Genomic DNA, 19,240 nt, shown 5'->3' with positions numbered 1-19,240 from the left:
TCCTTCCTTGTTTTAGCTCCCCAACCCGTTGTATGTGATCTTGGAAAAGTAGAAGTGGGGAGTAACTCCTGAGTCTTGTTTCCTCATCTACATCTATGAAATGAAATCGTTGGACAAACGATCCCTAAGAATCCTTTCACTCTGTCTACGTACAATTCTCCTCAGCCTGGCATCCGGGCCTTCCCGGCACCCAAGCCTCGCCCCCGGGGTCTGACTTGCTTTCCAGGACTCCCCACAGGATTCCCAACGAAGCGCCCAGGATAAGCTTCTCCCTTAAAAAGAGTATCGCTTTGTCTCTTTGCAATTGGTTGCTCAGAACCTCCGCCCTCCTCCCTAATTTGCCTATGGCGGAGTGGAGCCCTCCAGCTCCCGCCCAGTCTCTGCTGATTCGTAGAGAACCTGGCTCGTCCCCGCCCCCGCTTGACTGACGGCGGGGCTGCGGCACCGCCTCAGTCCCTGGGCTCTCGCTGGCGGGGGGTGGCTGGGACCTTCAGCTCGCCAGGCTGGCAGGGTCGGGGCCGCTGCTCCACCGGCGGACGGGATGGAGACCATGCGAGCACAGCGGCTGCAGCCCGGAGTGGGCACCAGCGGGAGGGGCACTCTGCGAGCGCTTCGGCCCGGAGTGACTGGGGCCGCGGCTGCCACCGCCACACCCCCGGCAGGCCCCCCGCCCGCACCGCCGCCCCCCGCGCCGCCCCCGCCGCCCCTGCTCCTGTCCGGGGCCCCGGGGCTGCCGCTGCCCCCGGGCTCCGCCGGCAGCCCCGCCGTGCTGCGGGAGGCCGTGGAGGCCGTGGTGAGGAGCTTCGCCAAGCACACGCAGGGCTATGGCCGAGGTGAGTCTGCGGCTCTGGCCTCCTGCGGGACACCCTCTGTAGAGGAGCCTTGCTCCCATAGTCCTCTGGATCGCTTTTCCTGGCGCAGAGCCCTCACATGCATTTCCTTTTGGGGAGTTTCCTTCTGGGCTACACACACACACACACACACACACACACACACTCTCTCTCTCTCTCTCTCTCTCTCTCTCACTTATACACACCTCTCCCCGCCTCCTCTTTATTGAGGTACTACTATATTCTCCACGGACCCCTTTTTACAAATAACAACCCTCTTTTCTTCCCAACCTTTTCTCCTTCAGAAATGGAATTCTTCCTGTAGCTTAATACCTTAACATCTCTTTGCCTTTGAGGACCCGTCCCCATTGTGTAGGATCCTATCTTTTATCTCAGATCCAAGGCATTTCTCACCCTCTCAACATTTCTTCTGTGATCTCAGCAATTCCTGCCCCCCCCCCCGCCCGCCATTAATTTATCCCACCTACTTAATCTTTCTTTTTAAAGATTTTTATTTTTTAAGTCATCTCTATACCCAGCATGGAGCTGGAACTCACAACCCCCAGATCAAGAGTCACATGCTCCAATGACTGAACCAGCCAGGTGCCCCTCCATCTATCTCCTTAACCTTGACTTTTGAATAATTTTCTTACCCCTCACCCTGAAATTTCCAGTGCAGCTTCAGAATTGCTGGGGGAATTAGGTAGTGCCTTCACAAGTCACTTAAAATTGTGCTTTTAAATCTGGAACCATACCATTGAGCCCATACCAGCCTCCTGTGACTTAGTACCTCACTTTGGTGTCTTTTTAAGTACGGAGCCTCACAACTCTGGCCTCTCTGTCTGTCTGGCTCTGTTTTCCTGGCCCTTTCCCAGAAACTGAGGATAAATCCCAGGCTTTGGCTCTCTCAATGTTAAATTCTGTGGAAATGAGCCAGGCAGAAACCCTATTTCCATTAGAAATCTTCATCTTACAGATGCCTAATTTCTAGGGTTTCTGAGAAAGGGACTGTGAGGATTTTCTTTGTTGTTTTTGTTTAATCAGTGCAGAATTTCCTGAGTTTGAGCTCCAGATTTATAGTGTAACAAGTAACACAATATAGTGAGGGGTGTGGGATACAGAATTTAGGTCTGGAGTTTCTGAGACATCATTTTTTTCTGCTTGGTTAAATCCTGCCTCAGCTGAAAGTGACTATATCTCTAACCTTCTAGTTGAACAATAATGCAAAGAAAGGTTGCAGGGCTTTCTTTGTAGACTGTAATGCCTTTTTTCCACCTCCCTATGAAAGTGTAGTGAAAAGAGCTTACGCGGGTTTCAGAGGCAGACAAGTGTGGGTTAAATCCCAAACTAAATCTCTGTCACTTGCCAGTTATGTTTTGGGGGAAGTGACTTAACCTCACCAAGCTGCAGTTTCCTCAAGGGTTATTAGGGGGTTAAATGAGATATTGCACCTGACACACGATGGGAGTATTACCTCAAATTTATTGGTTCATATACCCTTGAAAGAACACATCTCATTTTCTCCCATTCTTAGATTCTGTCAGTGTAGATCCAAAGATTCTACAGTGTAGATCCAAAGAAATCAGATTTTTAGATCCATTTTGCTCTATGTGCCTAGTGATACGTTTACCATCAGTTTCCTTTAGTTCTTCAACATTTTGAACTCCTACCCTGGGGCTGGCACTCTGCTAGGTGCTGGGAATGTAAATGCATGTGCTTCTGAAATTCATCATGATGGGAGATAGTTGTTTGTCTAGTTTAATTCCGAGATTTAACAGGGCCTCGTGATGGAACTGCCATCAGCTATTGTCCTGCTGCTGCTTCCAGTCTCTTTGAGACCAAGGGGAGGTCTTTGCCTCTGGGCATAGGGGCAATCACCCTAAAATGAACCCTTCTTCTTGGAAACCTACAGGCATTTATTAGAATTGTAGAGGAGTGTGCCCTCTTTCTTGTTGGTGTTACCTGGAAAGCCTCTGGTTTGGCATCTAAACTGAGAGTACTGTAAAAACTTTTTCATTTCCTTAGACAGGATGAAGAAGCAAGGGGATTTTACTGACAAAGAGCAATCAGTCAGGCTTCAGACTCCTTCTTCCAACCTCCCTACCTCCCACCACACTCCTCATTATTCCCGAGTTTCTCATTTCCAGTCTGGGTGTCCAGCCAGTACTTTGGGAGAGTTTGGCAGATAATTCAGCTTTAGGCAAGCCAACTCTCTGCCGATTTGGCTCAGAAGTCCTTCACCACATGGAATCACTTATTCTGCTTCGATTAATAGGCAAAAAAAAAAAAAAAATAGGGTATGTACCCACATACCCTTGTGACTGATGGCCCGGTATTTGGGGGCTGGCCCTATTCCCCTGAATATAATTCACCTTGATCTTTGCCCAGGCCATTATCTGATCCAGCAATGCTTTACTGTATCATCTTCAATTCATATCCTTCACCTTCTTCTCGACTGCTCCCAGATCACCTTTTCTAGTCACAGTCTTTAGATTTACCAGCATGCATGTGGGACCACAGCATTTGTTTTAAAAACACAAAAACCAAAACAAAACTCTTCTGTTATTTCACCCATCTGTCCTATACCTCTCCCCTCGCCTCCACCCTCAATCCCCACCCAAGATACACACATAACTCAGTATGCTGTAGGATTTTAATCAGCTTGTGGTGCACAGGGTTTGGAATCAGAGAACCTGGCCCTGTCAAACAGTGGCTGTGTGATCTTGGATAAATTGCTTAATCTCCCTAGGCCTCATCTGTTCCATTCATTGGACAAATATTTATTGACCACCAGATGCTGTGGTGAACAAGACAGATACTGAGTCCCTATCTTCATGGAGCTCACAGTCCACTTCACAGAGTATGTGTGAAGGTTAATGGTACAATAAGGCAGGATAGTGCACCAGAAAGAGGGTTAGCTGTGAGGCAAACATTGGTTCTAAATCCTGGTTCTGCCACTGTGGCCTGTTCCTTAACGTGTTCACTTTTTTTTTTTTTTTTTAATGTTTTTCTTTTATCAAAGTTTATTTATTTATTTTGAGAGAGAGCACAAGCGGGGGAGGGGCAGAGAGAGGGAGAGAGAGAGAGAGAGAGAGAGAGAGAGAGAGAGAGAGAATCCCAAGCAGGCTTCCCACTGTCAGTGCAGAGCTGGAAGGATGCGGGACACAAACCCACTAACTGTGAGAGCAGATCATGACCTGAGCCAAAATCAAGCGTCAGATGCTCAACAGACTGAGCCACCCAGGCGCCCCTCAAGATCTGATTTTTTAAATAAACTCTACACCCAATGTGGGGCTCAAACTAACAACCCCAAGATCAAGAATTGCTTGCCCTTCTGACTGAGCCAGCCAGGTGCCCCAGCTTGTTCACTGTTTGAAAAATGGGTATTATAACACTTACCTTGATAGTTTTGTGCGGATTAAATGAGGTAATGAGCATAAACCACACAGCACGCAGTTAGGATTCAATGGTGGTTGCTATTATTATGCATTTGGAAACCCTTTGAAAACTGCAGATGATGGGTATTGGTAGCATTACCATTGCCTTTGCCCCTTTTTACTCATGGCATGTACTCCCCTTCTGATGTGGACAGCTGGCAGTCTCTAAAACTGGCATGATAGACTGAATGACCAAGTCACTTTGCTTACTCTGTAACTTCTGGATTGCCCTCTTGAAACCTGTATCTTTGAAATTGTTGCTCTCCCTTGATATCACAGTATGGTTACGTGATTGGACGTTCTGCCCAGCTACTTACTCCACTAGGTTGAACAAATGAATCTTGTGTGGTATTTTCTGTTTCGTCGTCATTCCTTTTCCTCAGAACCACAGCTTTTTCGCTGATAAGTGACTATGGAGTTAAAAGGCTGGATATTTCCAATTTGGGGGATGTTGGATTAGACCTGTGTTGATTTCCTGTAGCTGTTCTAACAAATTATTTCACATCTGGGGGATTAACACAACAGGAATGTATTCTGTCACAGTTCTGGAGGTGAGAAGTCCAAAATCGGTGTCAGTGGACCAAAATCAAGGTGTCAGCAGGTCTGTGCTCCCCTATCCCCACCAAAGGCTCTAGGGAAGAAACTGTGACCTTGCCTCTTCCAGCTTCCGGGGGCTGCCAGCATCCTTGGCTTGTGACAGCATCACTCTGATGTCTGCCTCTGTGTTCACACTGCCCTCTCTTCTTCTGTGCTTCATCAGTTCTCCTTCCCGAAGGACCCTTGTCATTGCATTTAGGGTCCACCCAGATGATCTGGGTTAATCACCCCATCTCAAGTCCTTAATCACATCTATAAAGTTTTTGCCACCTGAAGTGACATTCACAGGTTCTAAGGATCACAGCATGGACATCTTAGCAGGGGGCATTTTTCAGCCTACCATAGTCCTCTCCTAAAGTCACTGTCATCTTGCAATCCCTTCCTTCCAAGGAGTTTATGCACTATCGGCTATTCAGGGGCATGTTCTACAAGTTGAAAATAGGAAGCATCAGATGGAATATTGTTAACTAGCTTCCCTATCTTCAAAATAATGTGAATTAAGCTGGGCCAGCCTAGTCTCGCCATCCTGTATGACCAGGGAGAATCTTCTCATTCATCTCTCAATTGTATTAGCTATTAAAAAAATGTTTATTTATTTTTGAGAGAGAGAGAGAGAGAGAGAGAGAGAGAATGTGTCCGTGCACGTGCAGGAGAGGCAAAAAGAGAGGGAGACAGATGATCCAAAGTGGGCTTGGCACCGACAGCAGAGAGCCGGATGTGGGCTCAAACTCACTAACCTTGAGATCATGACTGAGCTGAAGTTGATCGCTTAACCAAATGAGCCACCCAGGCACCCCTCCATTAGCTATTTATTCGTGCTCTCTCACCACAACATTGTATTTATTTTTATGATATAAATTTTTTTAATGTAATTTCATGTGTTGTTTTAATGGTTTCACTCTGGTTTAATGATTTCACTGTATGACAGTTGTACAATCTGTACCTCTCATCCCATTTCAACATTAATATTTTATCTCCTAAGGACCAAAACCAAAATTAGTCTTTTTGTTATTGTTCAACATCATGGTACAAACACTTAAATATACCTCACTATTGGGGTGCCTGGGTGGCTCAGTCGGTTGAGCGTCCGACTTCAGCTCAGGTCATGATCTCCTGGGTTTGTGAGTTTGAGCCCCATGTCACGCTCTGTGCTGACAGCTCAGAGCCTGGAGCCTGCTTCGGATTCTGTGTCTCCCTCTCTCTGCCCCTCCCCCACTCATGCTCACTCGCTCTCTCTCTCTCTCTCTCTCAAAAAATGAATAAATATTAAGAAAAAAAATTTTTAATGTACCTATCTTGGTCTTTCTTGTCTCTTTTAGTCCAGCATCCTCCAGTGACTCCTAAAAAGCAATTGTAGGTGTCAGATGTGTACGTCTTGGTCATTGCTAACCCTCGCACCTCACAGTTCTTTAAGCATCCTCATGTAAACCATTAGATGCATGGTTCCTCACTGGAAATCTGATAAAACCTATGGGCGCCCTCTCTCCCCCACCACATACTCTACACACACACACATGACTTCATTGTGGGTTTTAGGGGGCTTGTGAATTCCCATGAGGCTCAACCATGGACCAGGTCTTGGACCAAATTGGCATCAGGATGTCTTACACATTCAGTCTCTAGCTCTGTCACAGGTGTGTGACCTCAAGCAGGTCATTTCCCCTTCTGTGGCCTGAATTGGACTAGATGGTCTCTGAAGTCCCTGTCAGCTCTAAAAATCAAAGAGCCTGTGAGGTATTTCAAATGCAGATCACAGCTCATTGCTTTTCTCCCGATCGTTTAATTCGGCCCAATTTCCCATTTCATCCATTTCTGACATAAGACTCCCTATCTCCTTTGGCTTTGAATAATTGTTAAAAACTAGTCCTGCACTGTGTACCAAGAGAGATTTAACTGGATATCAGAATGGACATATGCTTTTTCATAGGATCTTCCCGTTTACAATGGTTTCCTCCCCTTTCTCTTTATTTCAATATTCTCCCTGTTGTTTGCATGTCAGGAGAGCTGTCACCCAACGCATTGTGCTAAATTGTCTCAAAGAGGGAACTGGGGCTGAAAAGATCTCAATGGAAAGAACAAAGATGGCTAAGCTTTCTGGGCAGCAGTGACCTCTGAAGAGCCCCTGCCAAAACTAAGGGTGGGAAAGACAGAGTTTCCTTTTAATGCTGCCTTTTAATGGAAGAATGAACATTCTAAAAAGTCAGTTAAATATAGGGTGTTAGGAAAGAGCTTGCGCGGCTTTCAAGCTCTGGCTGGTGCAGGGAGTGCTTGCTTCAGTTGCAGAGCAGGGAAATACCAGTTATTTCTGGCCACTAGGTTTGGGACACCTCGCTGGCTGGGGATTTGTATTATTCACCTTTGCGTCCCTAATACTTAGAATAGAGAGCTATGTACATATTAAGTGCTCACACTTTCTGCCTAATGTGTGTGTGGCAGCCATGAAAATGTGCTATTCATATCTCCTGCTGCAGGGGCATAACTGACTGGTAGCCTTAAGCTGCTGTCCTCTCTGTGTCCATCACCTCATGTGCACCGAGGCCACACATCCTGCAGGCTGCCCTCAGTCAGCGACCGAGCCCAGCAGGGGCACTAACTGAGGCACATGTTGGTACAATGTGGGATTTCTCCAGCTTGGGGACTTCCCTCTGGCCTGGCCAAACCTTTCTTGGAAATGCACTGCCAGCTGCGTCTCTCATATCCAGACCTTCTTTCCCACCCCCCTTCCATAGGTGTCAGACCTTCAATCTGGGTCTGAAGCCTCTCCCTTCTCCTACTTCCTTTCCAATAAATCTCTTGCATGTTTATCCCATCTTGGTGTCTTCTCCTTGGCAGACCTAAACTAACACAATATAAAAGAATGAATGAGTCCTTGTAACTGAGAGTAGAGAGTGGTCATGTTGGAAGATAATGAAGAAGGCATTTGATCATTTATTATTATGAGGCTTTTGTTAAAGCCACTTGAAATGTCTGGAACCCTGAAGTCAAAGTGATTCTTTCCAAAGGAAAACTGATCTCATCCTTCCTTCTGTCTTAAGCCCTTCAGTGGCTTCCCACTGCTGTTAAGATAAAGCCATTACTCTAGTGTGGCCTGCAAGGTCCACTTTGGTCTGGTTCCTGCTTCCTTTTGCAATCTTATCTTGCACGACCCTTTCCCTTGCTCTCACTTTTTGAACCACACTGGTCCCTTTATTTTCTGTCTTTTCTGCTGCTACAGACCCTTTGTGTGTGTTATTCCTTCTGTTCAGAACTCTTTCTCTTACCTTTTTGCCTAGTGAATTCATACTCATATCTGCACTTAAATATCACCTTGGCTAGGTAGCTTTCTTTGGCCTTCTCCATGAGGTCAGAAGTCCCTATGACCTTTCCCATCTACCAGACTCCTTTATAGCACTGATCACAGTTGCGATTTTTCATTTGCTTGAGATATCTGGTTAATCTCTTTCTCTCCCTGTTTTTTTTTTTTTTTAACGTTTATTTATTATTGAGACACAGAGAGAGACAGAGCATGAGCATGGGAGGGGCAGAGAGAGGAGGAGACACGGAATACGAAGCAGGCTCCAGGCTCTGAGCTGTCAGCACAGAACCCAACACGGGGCTTGAACTCACAAACCACGAGATCATGACCTGAGCCGAAGTCAGACGCTTAACTGACTGAGCCACCCAGGCACCCCTCTCCCTCTTTGTTTTATTATTATTTTTAATGGACGGGGTTTTTAATTTTTTTTAAGTTTACTTATTTTAAGAGAGAGAGCATGCGCATGTGCAAGCAAGCACACAAGCAGGGGAGGTGGGGAGGGGCAGAGAGAGGATCCCAATCAGGCTCCACACTGTCAGGAGCCTGATGTGGGGCTGGATCCCATGAATCATGAGACCGTGACCTGAGCCGAAATCAAGAGTTGGATGCTTAACTGACTGAGCGACCCAGGCACCCCTCTCACTTCTTCTTTAGGTTGTAAACTGCATAAGGAAGAGGAACAGGTATGGTTTTGTTCACTATTGTAGCCTAGCATCCAGCATATAGTCTAACACAGAGTAGGTACTCCATACATATTTGTGCAATGATTTTGCCCAAGTATGGGGGGATGAGGGGAACTATTCTGGAACACAGTCTTGAGTCTGGGGTTTGATTTTACCCTAATACATTAGCTGGCTACTGTTTGCTAGAAGTGGCAGAAGTCAAGAGACTTCTGGGTCAGAGACAAAGGACTTTATTGCTCATAATACAACAGGTAGCATAAGCATCAGATTTGTTTGCATCAGTTCCCCTTGCCTCCCAAGTCTGACGTGAAGGGCTCAGGTGGATGCTTGCACAGGCCATAGGTCACATTACAGAAGAAGAATGCTGAGCTGGAGGAACCTGCCATGTCATTGTAGGCAGTAAGCAGGCTTGTTCTTTGTCCCAGAGGGAGACGTTACCTCATCCTTTGGGTTTCTTGCTGCAAACACAATCCTGAGAAATGGCCCAAGTAAAGAGCAGCCAAGTCCTTGAAATCTTGGCATACCCAGCAAGCTGGAAAGGACCACAAGAGACCTGTGAAGGAGAGTCTCCCAATATACAGTTCCTCCAAAAACCACTTAAACCTAGGGAAATCCTCAGAAGAGAAATTCATGCTCAAACACACACACACACACACACACACACACACACAGTGTGTGTGTGTGTGTGTGTGTGTGTGTGTGTGTGTATGTGTGTATATCATATAAAATTCCAAGATGGAAAAGGAATCTGGCTATGGGTTTGCTCACCAGAAGCACAGGTTTGAGAATGGCTAGAAGGACCACATTTCCTTGAGTGGCAGTATCACATGAGGTTTAGGAACATTGACTCTGGAACCAAGACAGCGTGGGTTTGAATTCTTGCTCTGCTACTTTCTCTTTATTATATCCTTGGGCAAGTCATTTAACTTCTCTATGTCTCATTTCACTCATCTGTAAAATGGGGATAATAAAAGTACCTGCCTCATAAGGTTTTTGTGATTAAATAGGTAAAGCACTTAAGGCAGTGCATGACACACAGGAAGCGTTCAGTAAACGCACTTCTCGTGCTGGTGTTTATTACTCTAGGCCACCTGACCAATTGTGGAATGATTACTTGCACTTCATCAGGTGGGGATAATGGTCTGCTGACCTGGAAACTCTGCCTCCAATATTTAAGTTATTCTGCTTTGGTGTTAGGACTAACCAAAATGTGAACTAGAGAGGTGGTGTAGGAGGCCAGGCATCCTCTGGTCTTCCTGTGCAAATGCTTTAATCAGAGTCTAGGTTTATAAGTTTAAATGCTTTTAAGCGGTAAGGAGCTAGGGCAGGTCAGACCCTTCATGTCAGTATAGGATACAGATACTGTATGGAAGCACAGAACTACTTTTGAGGTGTTCTCATTGCTGAACTTAACTGCTTCTCTTTTGTAGTGAATGTGGTGGAGGCACTTCAGGAATTCTGGCAGATGAAGCAGTCCCGTGGGGCAGACTTGAAGAACGGGGCTCTGGTGGTTTATGAAATGGTTCCCTCCAACAGCCCTCCTTATGTCTGCTATGTCACTCTGCCCGGGGGAAGTTGCTTTGGGAGCTTCCAGGTAAGAGTTCCAAGGTGGCAGTAGCAAGGAGAAATGCTTAGGTGCTAGCGGTGGTTTTCTCCATCACTTTGGCCATTAAATCTCTGTCAGAAATCACATATTTGAGGACCTGAAACCAATTCTGGGCAGATCATTCTGATCAGCATCTGAGGCTCATTTAACCACAAAAGAACCCCAGTGGCTTTTCTTTCAGCCTACAAAAACTCACACCCACTTTGAATTTGAGCAGTTATGAATACGCCCTTAGTATATCCAGACTACCAGCACCTGCCCCATGTTCTAATCTGTCCAACTTCCTGCCATCTCTTTTTGAGAACACAGAGTAATATTCCTTATCCCCAGTACTTTTTCATAGGCAAATTACTCAAGAAAGCAATGTTTGTGTTCTTTAAGAGGCCAAAGTGGAGGGACTATGTATGGTGTAAATAGTATTCATCTAAGAATTAGAAGATCCAAATTCTCATCCCCCCTGCCCCCCCCCCACCCCCCGCCGCCAGCAGGCAAGTCAGGTAAATTATCTGGGCCTCAGTTTCCCCATCTATAAGATGAAGGAGATAGGTTAGATTATTTCTAAAGTCTTTCTAGTGCTAGCATTCTACAATTATATGAAAGAGCTGTGATATATGATGATGGAGACTGGTTGTTATTATAGGGTAAGAAGAAATTTGACTAGTGTGAATGTTATCATCAAAGATGGATTTTTTACATCGACCATAGGAAGGTAGCCTTCTGAGATGTCAATATAGAGTCTGAATAGGAATTTAGAGAAGATAATAGACATTTTGTTCTGTTTCTAAGGCTTGTATAACCCTTAGACAAAGGTATAACCCCTGCTATGTGCCACCTTGAACTTCCCTTATCATGTTACTTATCATGACATATCATAATTATTTCACCTAGTGGATTATGCTCCATGGAGGTAGAGATTATGTCTGTCTTCTTTCTCAGTCAGTTTTAGATCTTTACCACCCACTCAGCACACAGCAAAGAGTAGACATTTAATAAATCTGTGGCATGAAACAGGGCCATTGCAGTTCAGTTCCTGCCTCAAACAGAAAAGTCCTGAAGAGGCTTCATTTCAAATAAGGTGACTAATTTTTTTCCCCTCAGAACCCCAACAATTTCAGAGAAATAAATATATGCTCAGGACGACTAATGTTTCTTCTTTCTCTCCTAGAGAATAAGATCTCCCCTTCCTTCTCTCACCTCATCTTATTGTTGAATAAAGATTTGATAATTTTATGGTGATGCCCATAATTGGATCATTATAGTCATTTGATTTCTGTTATTTCCCCCCAAAGAACAGTACTATCTATCTTGGCCTGTTTTAGCTTGTGTCTTCTATACCCACTTTGGCAGGTGAAATTTCTCCTGGTGGTTTTCTTCATGGATGGATGACCTTTCAGGAACAATACCATACTATAGAATGAGCAGCAGCCTAGTGAACAGAGAAGTAGGAATGGAGAAATTGCAGAAGACAACTCAGGGTTAATGTACCAAGCTCCATATTCTGTCTCAGAGACACCTGTCAGCTAAAGAAAATCGGGAGTTATTGATATTAAGGTGGTTAAGTAGTGAACATATCCTGGTCTACTTTTAAAAGCCATAACATTACTTTCTTCCTTTCCTCTGACCCTAATCATAAATGACAGGAGACACAGGCCTTTGAGGCAGCCAGTGATGATGAATTATATAAACAAATACTATGGGGATTTGAGGTTGAGTGATTTAAGACTTCTGAAAATCAGGCTTGGTCTATGATATCTATGTTGGAGACAATGTAAAAAACATGAATTAACTTTTAATATTTTCTTGCTTTGTTCAGGTCAGCTTTCCTTCTCCTTGCTACCCCTCTCCTCCTTGCTTCCCCTGGGGGGAAAAAGACTACACATTCCTTCTTCAGACCTTGGGCTCTGCTCAGGGATAGCTCATTGACTCACTGCATTAGTGGGGGAACTGCCTGCTCACAGCGAAAAGTGAAGTCCAAGAATCCTGGATGGGCGCTTCTGGTAGAGACTAGAGGCCTCCTCTGCAGAAGCAACCTAGAGAAGACCTATTCTACTCCTAGCTTATCTAGAGGGATGAAAAGAAATCTTGCCTGTGCATGGAACAGGAGAGCAAGATACAAATTTCTAACAGGCTGGCCAGATTCTGGCTTTTGAGTAATTAATTCTGTTGACAGTTGAAACGGGCGTATTTTTTATATCCAGTGGTTACATGCTGACTTCAGCAGCCTTCCTCATTCTGCATTCAATTTGGTATGAGCTATAGCCGTCTCCAGTTCCTTAATGACTTCAGGATGTTGAATCAAAATTATGTTTCCAAATGCCTCAACCATTTTACAAAACAAACCTTGGAGGGTATACTGTACAAACTGATTTTTCCAAAGACTACCCAAGTGTCTTCTATCCTAATGTTTCCCTCCCACTGTTCCTTCCTTTCTCTCTCAGACACACATATATACATATTTTCTCTCTCTCTGTCCTGCCTAGTTTTGCCCCACAAAAGCTGAGGCCCGGCGGAGTGCTGCAAAGATTGCACTGATGAATTCTGTGTTTAATGAACACCCTTCCCGAAGAATCACTGATGAGTTCATTGAGAAGAGTGTCTCTGAGGCCCTGGCATCTTTCAATGTAAGTTACAGGGAGTTCAAAGAAAAGAAAGTGGGGGATGGGAGAACTGGCTGGCTGGGAAGTCTTGTAAATCACTGGGAATCAGAGTGGGATTTCTTGTTTTCTTTCCTGTATAGACAGGAATTTATTTTCTGTCGATCTTGCATATTACATGCTCCCTATGTCTCAATCACTGATTCTATGTGTATGTTTATGTTTTTGTTGGTATTTTGCCTCTTTCATTGTATCTCTTTGGTATCTAGAAACCTTTAATTCAAGATTTGTGGAATTTTAGAGATATTTCAAAATAAAACCTGAGCTTGAATTTTGCTTTTCCCAATTTTGGTTTAAGACCTTACTCCCTTCTTACTTCACTGTTCTTTTTTTTTTTTTTTTTTTAATTTTTATGACTTTTCTTATTGCCATTCATCTCTGTGACCTCTCCTATTAATAAAGAACACTTTATAATACAGTGTCTTAGTTTTTATTTTTTTCCTTTCCATGAATGGGGTGGGTAATTTTTTTACTCTCTTTCAAAAGAATGTTCCTTCAAATGATGATGATGATGATGATGATAATGATGATGATAATCACAGCTAATCCTAATTGAGTATTTACTTTGTGTCAGGGACTGTTCCAGGGGATTTATGTGTATTTTATGTCATTTGATCATCACCATAATGCTCTGAGATATAAGAACTATTAGTACCCCTGTTTTACAGATAAGGAAACTAAAAACATAGAAGTGAAATTTTGCCTGAAGGGATGTAGCTAGAAAGTGGTAGAGCCAAGACTGGAACCCAAGTCGACTCAGAATTTTCTAGCTTAGGGGTGCATCCTGGAAATGAACACTGCCTTCTCTCTTCCTTCCTGCAAGTTCACTGATAGGGTGATAGGGTGAAAGTCTGACCAATTTTCTGTTTCTGTTCTCTTTGAAGTTAAGATGTAATTACATATACTAAACCACTTCAGTTATCTGTTTGTGTATTTATTAGTGTTGAACACTTTAGATAATAAGTTGGCTTCCCTCTGTTACCCATCTGATTTCCTCCCATTTCTCTTTGCCCTGGTCAGAAGTATCTACAAGGAATAAAAACAATTTTTTATATTGATCAAAGCCAATTAAATTAAGAAAGTACATTTATCACTCTTAAGTCACCTAATATATTATAAAGTGAAACACTGGTTTGGATTATAGAAAGCAATGCTTATAAGCATGGACTCTGAGTTCATCGTTTTGAAATTATGGTTCTACTAGCTATGTGGCTTTGAGCAAGTTACTTAATCTAAGTCTCAATTTCCTCATCTGTAACAATTATACCTGTAGGATTACTGGATAGAAGAGAATATATTTAAGCACTAAGCACGTGTTACCTGTTTTGATGCCTTTGGATGCAAATAATAGAAAAATCTTACTTCAAACTGACTTAAGGAATACACCAAGAAAGGAAATTTACTCTCTAACATGACAGGAAGTCCAGAAGTAGAGAAGATTTCAGGGCTGGTTGATTCCATGGCAAGAATGTCATCATCTACTAGCCAAATTCTTTCCATCTCTCCATTCAGCCATCCTCTAGATACTGTCTTTGTCCTTGGCTGGCTCCCTTCAGATGCAAGGGTGCAAGATGACTACAGAATTTCACATATTAAATACAGATATAACCATATTCAAAGACAGAAAGACACCATCTTTCTTTCTTTCTTTCTTAAGTAGGTAGGCTCCACACCCAATGTGGGGCTTGAACTCAAGACCCTGAGATTGAGTTGCATGCTCTACCAACTGAGCCAGTCAGGTGCCCTGAGACCTTCTTTTAGTACCTCTTTAGTAGTAAGGAATCTTCTCCCAGAAACCCGCCAGTAGACCTTCCTTCTACTTCCTAATGGCCAGAATTCCCAAACCTTAAAACCAATTACGAGCAAAATGGGTTAGGATTTACCCACTGAAATTAGAGGATAAAATCACTCTTCCCTGAGGGAGATACATGGGAGATGGTAGGTAGTAGAACAAGATTAAGGTTCTATAGTAAAGGAAGAAGGAAACAGATGTCGGCTAGGTCACCAGCAGTGTCTACTACAAAGTGTTTAGGAAACATATTGTTTTTATTCTCTGCCAATATTTCTATTTGCCTAACCCCTCAAAACTGAGAATTTAATAGATTGCTCATTAATTTCCCAATGGAATCGCCATACTCCAAATCACATTGATTTCAGGGCACCTGGGTGGCTCAGTCAGTTGGGGGTCTGACTTCGGCTCAGGTCATGATCTCATGGCTTGTGAGTTCAAGCCCCGCCTCGGGCTCCGTGCTGACAGTTCAGAGCCTGGAGCCTGCTTCAGATTCTGTGTCTCCCTCTCTTTCTCTGTCCCTCCGCTGCTCATGCTCTGTCCCGGAGCAAGGACTGGGATAGATGGGCTCCTCTGCCCGCAGGTTCTTCTGTATACCCCAGTTGGCTGTACAGAGATAATCATTACTTTCTATGTACTATATCATGGAAAACTCTGGAGGTACTGAATAAGGTACCATATTGAATGATTATAGGCAACCATGAAACAGGTTAATTGCTTCAGGGCCCTAAATGCTAATAGTGAAGGTTACCTTTTTCCTTCCTCTCTGTAGCTTTTCTTTTTTAAATCCAAATTTTGTGTTCTTTGCTTCGCCATGAAGATTAACTATTGGTTGGCATGTTGCTTCTCATAAGCCACAAAATAATATGGGTTGATCTTGTGTGACTTCTTGTTGATTCTAGCAGAGTGAAAACAAATAAGCCAGCACATAATGATATACTTACTAAGCGCATGGAATTATTATAATACATATACAGTACAGCCCCATGGAGAAGTGCCCCATAATAAACTGAATTTGGATATAACTTGATTGGCTCCTTACTTCTACCTAGTCCCCTTTCTCAAAGAGAGCAGAATCTTGGGAGGCGTGGAGCAGGGATGGTGGTGCAGAATGGGCTAGAAAGATCAGGCAACTTGTCAGGAAGCAGAAGGAGAAAGTTGGGTCCCTGTGTTCCCAGAAGTCTCCTGGTTTTATTTTCCTAAAGCAGCTGCCCTTATTTTGTAAGTCCCAGCCAGCCCCAGGGTCTGGAATTATCCCCAGTAATATTAAACCGCCATCAAGTACCACTAAACCAAAGCCAGTACCAGAATGGATTTGGATTGTGTAACTGGATACCAAGTCTAGTATAATAATGTACCACATTTTATATAATTGGAGTTTTAAAACCACATTTATCCCTTTTTAAATAATTTCTTATTTAATTCTCAAAACAATCTTAGGAGATAGATCTGTGATCATTCCCATTTTACAGATGAGGAAACAGGAACAGAGAGGTTAAATGACTTCCCCAAGGCCTCAAGATTAGTAGGAGATCCAGTCTATACCGTATTGTTTGCACAGGCAATGAATCTTAGTTCTATCCCCACAGGGTCATGTAACCATAGAACACACAAGCCAAATGTCTAAGAGGCCAAACTGCTACCCAGAATTTACTATGCTTTATGGCTCCTACTGTTTCCCTTGAAAATGCATTTGCCCAATTATCCTCTAGGCTAGTCCAATCCTGTGTGTTGGACTCACTCTGTTATTTTGGCTAAATCGGGGTTCTTCTCTATGTTTCAGTGTTCCCTCTTTGTAAGATAGGGAAAATCAGATTGACCTCTGTCACTTGAGTTAATATGTGTGATGACTTTGGAGTCTTCTAGGTCTATGCTGACCAGCAGAATAGCCACCAGCCACATGTAGCTGTTAAACACCTGATATGTGGCTAGTATGAATCGAGATGTGCTGTAAATGTGGAAGAGACTTCAGATTTTGAAACCCTGGTATAAGAAAAAGAGTGTAAATATTTCATGAAAAATTTTTATGCTAAGTATAGCTAAATTATATTTTGAATATATTAGCTTAAATAAAACATGCTATTTACATTAATTTTACCTGTTTATTTTTACTTTAACGTGGCAACTAGAAAATGTTACATTAGATTGGGGGCTTGTGTTATATTTCTACAGGACAGTGCTGCTTGAGGTGATAATCCTGATTGAAAATCTATTTGTCTTTTCCTTTCCTCTGTTACAGGGCAACAGGGAGGAAGCTGACAACCCAAACACAGGGATTGGTGCCTTCCGATTCATGCTGGAATCCAACAAGGGCAAGTCAATGTTGGAGTTCCAGGTACTATGGCTCTCATAACATGGATCAACCTGCATTTATATTATATTATATTATATTATATTATATTATATTATATTATATTTCCTTCTAATCCCTAACTCATTGATCATCAGTTGGAAGGGAAGGGAGAGAAAGTTAGAATATTTTTCAATATATAAATACCTTCCTTCCCCAAAGGGCACATCAGAGTTGGTATAAGAGATGCTTACGTAAATACATTCTGTAAAAGGTCCCCCATGTAATTGTGATGCAAACCCTCAATATAAATCACTGTTCTGGCACTTCGTATCTTCTTCCTCCAGGAACTAATGACAGTTTTTCAGCTGCTGCACTGGAATGGCAGCCTTAAGGCCATGAGGGAGAGACAGTGCTCTCGGCAGGTAAGAGACCCTGTCTGTGAGAGGAGTCTTGCAGAAGGACTATTTCGAGGTGGCTGTTATGTTAGACATAAGCAGGCCTATAGTTACCAGGTTGTGAATCCTGAAAGCCTCAAAGTACCCTCTTCATTCCTAACATCTTTCCTATTTAGATCTTAACTGTAGCTCTTTTGCCTGCCTCGCTTCCCCCACGGGGAGTTTCCCTTAAGAGTTATCTCCTTAAAGGACTTACATGCTGACTTCAGTTAGGACTCCAAGGCTAAGAGTTCCTCATCCCATTGGGTCCATTTGGTATGAACCTTGACTTTGTCAGTAACCTTCATTTTCCTTTCCCCTTGCAGGAAGTGTTGGCTCATTATTCACACCGGGCCCTGGATGATGATATTCGCCATCAAATGGCATTGGACTGGGTGAGCCGGGAGCAGAGTGTGCCAGGGGCACTGTCTAGAGAGCTGGCCTCTACTGAGCGGGAGCTGGACGAAGCTCGGCTGGCAGGCAAGGAGCTGCGCTTCCACAAGGAGAAGAAAGATATTCTCCTGCTGGCCGCTGGGCAGTTGGGCAATATGCATTCCTCCAACTGCTAGGCGTCCATGCACATACTCCCCATCCTCTCCAGGCTCTTTTTGATAATGTCTTTTCTAAGACTTAGTATGATTTCTGTACATACTTTCTCAATTTTATACTTTAAAATATAGATATATATATGTATATGTATAAATTCTACACTCAGATCCCAATTTGCTGAGAGATCCCTTTTCTTCTAGTTTTTGGATGTAGTTTCCTTTGAAACATCCCCATTTCACTTTGTAAAAAGAGCAGGCTGTCTTCAGAGCTTTGTTGGTGCTTATACTCCCAGCTCTGTGTAGTCATTTCAATAGCACAAAATGATTGACAAAGTGTTCTTATAATCTAACAGGGAGTTTGAATAAGGTCTGTGTGCCCCACCCTCACCCTCAACCTCATTCCTGCTTTCTCTTGGACTCCAAACAGGGTACGAGTATGAAGGCTTTGGCTTGAGTTTATCTTGAGTTAGGCCTACTTAGTACTGAGCTGTTCCTCCAGTGACTAGACATTTCCTTGCCTAGACTCCCCACCGACCGCTTCCCGCCACTCCCTTACTCCTCCTCTGCCTCCAAGCGGTACTTCATTTTGAGACTTCCTTTATTAATTTGGAAGGAAGTAGACAGCTGCTTTCTCATTGTTCAAATTATTCCTGAGAAACTTCCCAGGAAGAAGAGAGGAATTATAAACACAAAACTAGGTGTTTATCACCTAAGTTGCTTCTGGGGCATAGATACCATACCAGCTTCCCGGGTGTGTTCTTGCTCCAGAAGGGATCAGCATTGAAGCCTCTTCCAATATTCCCTCTTCACTCCTCTCTGCTCACCCAGCTTCACTGAACCCTGTGTTTAAACCTTCCTGTCTGCAGAAATGGGTAGGAGGGAAAACATATTTCCCAACTCTGTCTCTTCCCTTCATGTTGCTCTTTGGAAACATTATTTGTCCTCTTTGGTGAGGGCCGTGTTCCTCTCTCTCCCACAAAGTTGCTGCTGTTTGCTACCTTTGATGTCCATAGATTCACAGTTGTTTTCTCTCTTTTCTTTCCTCTTCTTCCACGTTGGTTATTAGAGCAAGAG

At 43.5% G+C, this 19,240-nt stretch overlaps 1 protein-coding gene across 1 annotated transcript; it reads left to right on the top strand.

Moving 5' to 3' along the window:
* Positions 1–466: 466 nt before the first annotated feature.
* On the top strand, positions 467–18,936 carry LIX1L (limb and CNS expressed 1 like). The gene is made up of 6 exons (XM_042953723.1): positions 467–833; positions 10,273–10,436; positions 12,929–13,069; positions 17,131–17,226; positions 17,529–17,606; positions 17,945–18,936. The coding sequence occupies exons 1-6, from the start codon at positions 542–544 to the stop codon at positions 18,185–18,187; spliced, it is 1,014 nt and encodes a 337-aa protein (XP_042809657.1). The 5' UTR covers positions 467–541; the 3' UTR covers positions 18,188–18,936.
* Positions 18,937–19,240: the final 304 nt, after the last annotated feature.

Source organism: Panthera leo, chromosome C1, assembly GCF_018350215.1.
Source record: "Panthera leo isolate Ple1 chromosome C1, P.leo_Ple1_pat1.1, whole genome shotgun sequence".
NCBI classification, from domain to species: domain Eukaryota; kingdom Metazoa; phylum Chordata; class Mammalia; order Carnivora; family Felidae; genus Panthera; species Panthera leo.
Note: the sequence above shows the minus strand (reverse complement) of the source record. Positions and strands in the feature narration are given on the sequence as shown.